General features: G+C 31.3%; 1 protein-coding gene across 2 annotated transcripts; it reads left to right on the plus strand.

Moving 5' to 3' along the window:
- The first annotated feature begins 3,468 nt into the window (after positions 1–3,468).
- LOC142552829 (2,3-bisphosphoglycerate-dependent phosphoglycerate mutase 1-like) lies at positions 3,469–7,058 on the plus strand. 2 transcript variants are annotated; one of them, XM_075662677.1, is made up of 8 exons: positions 3,469–3,883; positions 4,754–5,031; positions 5,131–5,354; positions 5,579–5,697; positions 5,791–5,947; positions 6,029–6,130; positions 6,218–6,337; positions 6,835–7,058. In XM_075662677.1, exons 2-8 carry the CDS (start codon positions 4,761–4,763, stop codon positions 6,877–6,879), a joined length of 1,038 nt encoding a protein of 345 aa, XP_075518792.1. In that variant the 5' UTR covers positions 3,469–3,883; positions 4,754–4,760; the 3' UTR covers positions 6,880–7,058. The 2 variants fall into 2 exon arrangements, with proteins under 2 accessions (XP_075518792.1, XP_075518793.1); XM_075662678.1 differs by lacking the exon at positions 3,469–3,883 and adding an exon at positions 4,153–4,171.
- The last annotated feature ends 2,491 nt before the right edge of the window (positions 7,059–9,549 follow it).

Consider the following 9,549-nt stretch of genomic DNA (forward strand, 5'->3'; position numbering starts at 1 on the left):
AACCTAGGGGATGTATTGTGGGGTGAGACCACCTGGGCTATCTCCGGAGTCTCGGTTCCGTAACATTTCACCTTCTAAAAACTTGCCTTTTTTATGATTGAAAACTAAATTTCTTTTCTTATCTGATTCATGAAAATCTCCATGGTACTTGTGTAGACAATGGACACGGAAGTAATATTATTGACATAGAAATCAAGTAATGTGAATGAAAATTTATCTGTGTCGCTGGAGATTTATTGGTTATAACAGATAAAGGTAACAAGTAATTAGAGAATTGCGAATATGAATAATCTTCTACAGAGTGGGCCAAGAAATCGAAGCCCATTTATATATAATATCATCCTTGCCACTGGAGCAAGAAATCTTTGGCGGAATCATTATAATGCTACTACTAGTACGTTATTACTCATTTTTACTTTCATAAAAAATTTCGTGAGACCGTCTATTATTTGATAAATGTATTTTATTTAGATCTTTCATGAAAAAAATATTATTTTTTATGTTAAAATTATTGTTCTCTTTTAAATAATGTGTATACAAAGTAAAATAGTAGAGTTCTCTTTTAATCAATTAATAATTTGTCGATATACGACATGGTCGATTGACCATATATCCATTTTCTTGGTGTTCGTAAGTTGGCGAAATGAAGAGTATAATAGGCCATAGGGAGTAAGAATGTAATTATGTACGGTTCCTGCGTCGTGAAATTGCAATAAAATTGAACGGACTTTAAATATTTGCAAAATCAAAATCAAAATCAAAATCAAAATCTAGATTTACTCTACAAATTCTATAAAGTAACATTTTTATCACTTTTACATTATCAAAATATTCATATTCTTTGGAAACAAATAACTCTAGTCCAAAAACCATATAATAAAAAGTAGATTTCTTAAGAGACGATCTCATGGATATTTATTTATGAGACGAGTCAATCATGTTTATATTTACCATAAAAAAATAATATTTTTGATACAAAAGTAATATTTTTTCATTGATGACCCAAATAGAGAATATTCATTTCATAAAATTGACTCGAGACCTTCTGGAGTTTTTGTACATAATAAATAATTATTTTATCTCGTATCTAAAATTTTATTACTAACAAATTCAGTTATAAGATTGGTAATTATATATTTCTCAAATTACCCTTGCTTTTATCTCTTATTTATAATCTAAAAACCTATGATTTTATGACTCCCAAAAACAAAAACTTTTTAGATTTCGGCTAATTTGGCCAATGTATCACTGGAAAATTCATTTTTTCTCAGAAAACGCTGGTTAGATGATGGCTAAAGGTGACGTAGCAAAAAATTTGGAGATTTCTTGATTTTGAAGAAAAATCAATTTATTTAGAAGCAGCTTAACATAAAAAAATGTTTAACAAATCAAACAAATTTTATAATTTATATGCATTCTACTAGAAAAGATCAACGATTGTGACACCAAAATGTGCTTTACCATCAGTGTTTTTTGGCGAAAATTAAACATTCCGATGATAAATAGATCAAAATAGCCGAAATTAAAAAGTTATTATACCAAAACCAAAAATTCAAAATATAGTGAACCAAAACCAAAAAATTGATAATTTACTAGACCAAAAAAATATTTCCCTCGCTATATACTATTTATAAAAGTTGAGATTCTTAGTGGTCCGATTTTGTGACACCAATTAGTTTTTATGAAAATATCATATTCATTTAGATAAGTTAATATTTTTCATACAAATTACATATTTAATATAATTGTATTATCGTTATCAAAATAATAATTAAAAACTATAACAAAATTTTATAAATCAATGCTATCTATTAATGATAATAATAATTATTTAGATATATAATAGTAATTTATTTTAAACAGGCATCGTCGTTCACTAGTATTAATTAATAATTATCATGTGATGCAATATCTTATACAAATGTAATTATATAGAATATTAAAAGTTAATTATCAGTAAAAAAAAATTGACGTGATATGATAGGATGCATTTAAAAACATAATCTGAAACAAACTTTCAGACCACCGAAAATAAACCCTACTATTTTAATTTGTATACACATTATTTAAAAGAGAAAAAAAAAGTGGTTGTGACCAAGCCTCGTGCATTAAGTAGTGCTCAATTCAAATCTAACCCCAACAGCTGCGTACTTTTATCGAGAGTCGTGGTAGTTGGAACATGGAATACAAGGCAAAATCACACATCAGATTTCCATGTGAATAATTGAAGTGAACATGCTAATTTCTCATACATGAAATCACTTCATAATGTAATTTTTTCAGGGTAGGGTGAGAATAATATTAGGTAAGGGAAAAAAAAAATTCTTGAATCAATTTAATTCAATAGTTTGTGTATGATCAAATGCTTGCCGTTTTATCAAAAAATTTAACTAATGGTAATAATGCAATTCAAATATTTTAAAATGTATAAAAGCTCAATCGTCACGTTTCGATTGCACTATCCATGATATAAAAGTATTACAACCAAAAATTGGGATGCCTTTATTTAATATACATTATTAATGGAAACGTTTTACATTTCTCTGTTTGGATGTGTTTAGTGTACGTTAATTTTGTACGATTATTTTAAACCGAGGTCACGTGGTAGTTAATCAAGTGTTTTCTTTCTATAAAAATTATGTAAATTTACCATTGGTTCTCTCTAATACAATATTGCAAAAAAAGAAATAGAGTAAATCAGAAAACGTAAAGAATTAGTCAGTTTTGGCGATTGATATTTATATATTTTCTGCCGTCACATTTTGTCAAATTCTAAATGCTTCTGAAATGTTACGCTTATGCGGAGTTCACATGAATAGAGAGTTATATATTTTTTAGGGAATCGAGGAAAAATGTTCACATTTATATGTACTCTTAAATTATCAACTAATGATAGTATGAAATTTCTCAAAAAAAAAAAAAAAAAAAAAAGAGTTAGACTAATTGCTTTTAATTAAAAATTTGTGTTTTAATTTCTTCCATTTTCTTGGATTATGGGTGTAAAATAATGAATTGGGTCGATTTTGAAGAAAATTTTAAAGTTTTAATTTTGATATAAATATATATATTTGAACTCGAGTTCGATTCAAAAGTTCTAATTTTTTGTTCGTATATGTTCGAATAAAAGCTTGAGTTCGAATTAGATGCGAAATATTCGAACATGTCTGCGAACTATTCTAAAACAAAAACACACAATATATTTATTTCATATATAATTATATTATATTAATAAATATTAATGATCTTTTGTTGTTCGTAAACTATCGAACAAAATAATTTGAGATCGACTTTTGATGGGAAAAAGTTCGAATATGTTCAAATTTAGCTCAAATTTGATATTTAAAAAACGAGACAAATATTTTTTGAAATGATCATTTGTTTACACCCTGTTTTGGACCTTAAATCAAACAATTTTTTTAACATAAAATAATGTACAAAAGTCTAGCTACCTACCCAAGCGAAGCCAAAACAAGAACAAAAACAAGAAAGAGCGAGAGCCGCCAAGCTTTGCCCGACTGTTAGCGACACCAAATCGCCAACCTCATAGGGAATGAAAGAGACGCCGCTCTTGATTTCTTTGAAATGAAATATCCCTTTCTCATGTTATTTTTCTCCTAACAACTCGATTGCGTCCAGGATTATACAACTGCCCAATTCGCATCTCGATTTCCATGGATTTATCAGTCGATTATTTAGTTTTTTCAGCTCAAAACAATTGTTGAATGGAAACCATGCGATGCATAAAAGCGCCGATGCAATAAAGTTGATGCCAAAGCCATTTTTTTCTCCGTCAAGAATCCTCGGAATAAGCTCTGCCTCGGTTTAGTCGCAACCATCTTGAGATTCTTCCTTTCATTTTGCCATAGCATTTGCATATATAGCTGTAAGATCTATCTTTATTTCTCTATGATAGTATTTGCATTGCTACGTACGTTTCTTAACATTTTTGCACTCTGTAATATTTTTATTGGAAATTTATTAGTGTAAGTTGCATTTTTCTTTTGATTTTATTTTCTGGGCTCTTCTTTTCTTTTTTTGCTTTTAATTTTTTGCTGTTTATCGTATACCGTTAATTTTGTCGATTCGTATTTCATATTTGTTAATTAAACATCGGTTATGGATGTTTAGATTTGGGCTTCTTTTTACTGGAAGGTGTAAACGTTAATCTATTGTAAGATCTTTATTTATCTGTTAGATCTTTTTTTGTATCTCCCGAGTATATAGCTTTCTTGACTTGTTCAAATCATCGCTGTCGAGCTAAGCAGTTTGCATTCGTTAGGAAATATTCGTAGCTTTGCACCTCTTCTTGATAGAGAATGAAAGGGTTTCTTTCTCTGGTTCTCTCCACTTTAGATGCACTCATGTAAATGGCCAGAGTAATTAGTGAGATTAATGAATTATTTAGACCTTAACATTGAACCTGAACCTATGTTGATATATTTCTTCCTTTTAACAAAACCTATGCGATGTGCCAGAATAGATGTTTGAATGCTTTACTGATCACTAGGTGAAAAAAAAAAAAAACTTTATTGAGTAGGTGTCTTATGAAACGGTTTCACGAATATTTATTTATGATTCGTGTCAACTGTGCACATATTTGCAATAAAAATTAATACTTTTCATGGTGACCATATAGCATATTTGTTTATCAAAATTGACGCGTGAGACTGTATCAAATGAGTTTTTGTGAACTTTTTATCATGCAAATAGTCAATACACTTGTACTTAAACTTATTTGATTACCTTGGTTCAGATTTAAAATGGCCGTGACGTCATTTCACCCAACAATGGGTACTATACCATCTTTTGGTTACTTCAATAATACCTGCGGCAATCAAGAGAATGGAAATGCTTCTTTGAAGTTGATCTCAAAAGGTTTCAGGCTAGATGTCGCAATGTTGAGAACAGGAACTTATCGCTCTAAAAAGCAAAGTTTTTGTGTGATACAAGCCACGGGCTCTCAGACTACAGTGTTTGACCCTGTTTTATCCCCGTCGAATGGCACGCCAAGTGACTCCAAAAAAAAATCGAGTAATGTGAATCTTGCTGAAGATGAGATAGCTAACAATACTTGATAAGATTTTCTTCAAGTAGAATCTTAAAGGGTGTAAATTTCAATTATGTTTCCAGACGAAGCTGCATTGATCCTGATTCGGCATGGAGAGTCTATGTGGAATGAAAAGAATCTATTCACGGGTTGTGTTGATGTGCCACTAACCAAGAAAGGTGTGGACGAGGCTATCGAAGCTGGTAAAAGAATCAGCAATATACCAGTCGACGTGATCTACACTTCTTCTCTTATTCGAGCGCAGATGACTGCCATGCTTGCCATGACTGAACACAGACGTAAGAAGGTAAATTATCAAATATTTTACTGGGAGCGACAATTTAATGCTCTTTTTCTGATGGGTCTCACTGTTTTGAATCTGCATTGCTGTCGATTACCTTTTTAAACCTCGAAAAGAATAACATAGCCATTTAAATACCTTTGTCTTGACTGTTATTCATGTTCAAATATTGAGGAAATTAGTACTTTTGCAAGACGTTGACTTGTCAAAACACATTAATCTCCATATAGGTTCCAATTATTTTGCATGATGAGAGCGAGCAAGCGAGAGCTTGGAGTCAAATCTTTAGTGAAGAAACAAACAAGCAGTGTATTCCAGTTGTAATGGCTTGGCAGCTAAATGAAAGAATGTAGGTGTTTTGACTTCTGTAACATGCTATTTTAGAAATATTATTCGCCCCTTTTTGCTATCTGTTTGTTACCTTGGTGATCGACCTATACAGGTACGGAGAATTACAGGGTCTTAACAAGCAGGAAACAGCAGACAGATATGGAAAAGAGCAAGTTCATGAGTGGAGACGTAGCTATGATGTGCCTCCTCCTAATGGTGAAAGTTTGGAAATGTGTGCTGAGAGAGCCGTTGCCTACTTTAGAGAAAATGTAAGATTGATATGAATCATGTCTCTCATGTTATTTTATGCTGATTTATGGAAGTACGATAATGAATATCTTGTTAAACAGATTGAACCACAGCTTCTTCTGGGGAAAAATGTCATGATTGCCGCTCATGGGAATTCGCTTAGATCTATTATTATGTATCTAGACAAACTGACTTCTCAAGAGGTGCAATTTTTCGGCTGAATTATTTAGACCATCACGTTTTGTTTGTTTCTTTGTAATGAAAAAAGGTCACATCTTTCTCTTCATCAGGTTATTAGCTTGGAACTATCGACTGGGATACCAATGCTTTACATTTTTAAAGAAGGGAGATTTATTCGTCGGGGTAGTCCAGTGGCACCAACTGAAGCAAGTGTTTATGCTTACACAAAGGTATACGACTCTTTTGGTGAAAAGAAGAAATATTGTTTTATAAATGCGTACCATAACTACTTTTTAGAGATGTGTATCTGACTCGAATTCTTGTCCGGGAATTCTGTACTTGGCACACAAAACAACTTTCTGATCAAATCATAATTTGATTGAACATTGATGCGCTAAATTTGTTAGTCCTGTAAAATCACAACTGTCCGATTTCATAAATCTCGTGCTAATGAACTAGTGTAATGAGGAATAGCTATGTACTTGATACTTCATCGTCAAATTAGTTGGAGTTCACTAAGATATCATCTCCATTGTAGTGATGAGTTTGAGCTTAAAATCTACATCATTCCCGAATCATTTGAAATCATGCATGATAGTCTCGCGCTAAATTATTTATGGTCCCTTCTCCTTTTCTCCGAGTCTTCTATTCATTCATTTGATTTCTGCTTTCCGCATTTGGTTGAATTAACTAAGTTTTTTGAGTCTGTCTGTCTTTGGATTCACAGGGTTTGGCCCTGTACAGGCAAAAGTTGGATGAGAAGCTCTCATAAATTTAAAAAGCTGTGTTGTTCAATACTATTGAAAACTCCAAATGAACATAAATATATTCGTAGCTTGTATTTTTGTGTCCTTGATTATATCTTGTACGTTTGTAACAGCTTGTGTGTGTGTACTCTGTGAAGGACCTCCTCGTTTGATAATATTTTTCCATGTGTCTGAAGATCTTAAACAATCTTTAATAATAAATTTCTTGGGTCATATTCTAATAATATGTATATATATATATATATATATATATATAGTTTTGCTATGATATCTACCAATGATTTTATTTTGTTATTACTAAAATTAGTTACTAAAGTGAGTTGATTTTTTTCTAATTAATATTTAATATTTCTATTTTATCTTATATTGTTGATTTATTTTTTTTTTATTTTACATATAAATATGTCACTTTTGTTTGTTGATTTTTAAATATGAACTAAGAAACAAATACATTTTTAATTGTGATCATAAATGAAGTTACATTTACTTATTAGGTATGATAAAATATATTAAAATTGTATATCTAATAGGCGAGTATCACCTAATTGGTGGGCTTATAAGTTGGCATGGTTGTTGGGCACGGTTGGTGAGAGTCCAGATGGGAAAAATTGCAGCAGATTTAAAATTCTACAAATATTAGAGTTTTAGTTATCAAAAGATTCTACTCACATAGGGATTCTTCTCTATAAATATCAAGTTCCGGTGATTGTTTATTCATTCATATATTCACTCATTCAAAACACATAAAGTACTCTCTCTATTTTCATATTATCTGACTTGAGCTTCGGAGGGGCTACGCTGAACAATCTTTCAGCCCCCTTCTTAACATTCATGTTTGTGTTTCAAGATCCGAAGATTCCACCCGAGTTTCCAAGACGAGATCTGATCTCCCGGAAGGTCATTTACCCATTAAAATCTGATATCTCAACGGATCTCACGATTTATATCAACATCATACACTATAAAAATGTAAGACTTACACAATTAAATATATTTAAAAATATATAACTTCTTGATCCTAACACATAAAAATGACTTATGAATTACTGTGGCAATAATATACTCTGCCCAAAAAAAATTTATTCACATCTCGAATCCGATAAAAGTTTTTCTTGCTTGAACATATCTTCAGTGTTGTGCATATTATCTATTGTGTGGTTTGTTTGCTGTTACATATATCTGACGTTTACCCATTACACATCCAAAGAATAATGAACGAGTTTCTCGGCCACAAAACACTAATCGTGATAAACTATTTGTCAGATTCGTGTAGTTTTAATTTTACTATCAAAGTAGTCAATCATAAAAACATTTGAATTAAGTATTCTATCAACAAATATGAAAGGTCGGCACGCAATACAATGACATTTGATAATACATGGGTTGGTTGTGTGGGCGTGTATCAATATTATTGCAACACATTTCAGGACAGTTGTTTCTTTCTTGTAAAAACAGATTTTCTCCATTTCGTTATCTGCTCACCCTTGTGATTATTACTTTTACCAAACCTATATAGAGTAAAATAACCCTACAGCTCGGGCTGAGACTTCTTGTTTTGCTAATCCTGTGGGCGATGGCTTATATACTCCATAACCGATGTCATATATCTTAAAATATAATGTTTTATACAAGATTTTGACTTGAGCTAGATGATAAAAAGTGAGATTTCTAATCATACGATTAGGGTTTTTCCCCAAGCCTAAGATCAACGACCATGTTTAGTTGAGTATGTGGGATATATCATAAGCTGTACATAAAATTTCTTAATGTATTTCCTTTAAATAAAAAAATGTATCCCTTCGACGTACACTAAGACTGTCGCTTGGCTCATGCATGAGATGATGAATGATTCATACTGTAAAGATGATAAATCATTGTACTCGGATGAGATAATGGTTAATTACATTACTTCTGTAAAACTTGATGCGATTTAATCATTGAATAAATCAATTATGGATAATCAGTCAATGTTTTATCATCTACATTGAGTGGTATCTAAATGAGTTCGCGTTATGATAGATTCGGCTAATAAATCTAATAAAAAAAAATTACGTGTGATCATATTCCTTAATAATCTTTGTATTCGATAAGTATCAAGTCCTCGTCCATTTCATGGTTGCTCTCTTCATCTACACCGTCATGTCACAAAGAAATGAGCATAGATATTTCGTTTCTTATTTATCCGAACAGCAATTGCGACGCTTAAAATTGTCTTCGGACTATCCGAATGATATATAATATATTTATTGTGATGAAAATAAAATGGTGGTTGTATTACTAATATATTTTAAGGAAAGTTGGTAATTGTGGACAATTAAATATAAATACAGATCAACATTTGACAAAAGCTTCTTCAAGTTTCCATATATTCTCTCCACTTAATATCTTATACAAAGGCTACTGTTTCTCTATAATCATCATAATAATACACAGAGAATAAAACTCTCGATGCAATCGATATCATTGATATGCACGCTTGTCTCCACATGAAATCATTCATCTGGTTGCTCTCACAGTCTCACCCCACTAGGTGTAAGCATAGGTTTTCCCGGTGGGCCATTTTGAAATCTTGTAAAAAAATGATTAAATTTGGCAGAGCATTACAATCCAAGATATCTAAGCTAGCTGGTGATACACTTATCAACATGATAATTATAATTTATTCAAGCAATTTA

The sequence above is a fragment of the Primulina tabacum genome, chromosome 8, assembly GCF_025594145.1.
Source record: "Primulina tabacum isolate GXHZ01 chromosome 8, ASM2559414v2, whole genome shotgun sequence".
Classification (NCBI taxonomy): Eukaryota; Viridiplantae; Streptophyta; class Magnoliopsida; order Lamiales; family Gesneriaceae; genus Primulina; species Primulina tabacum.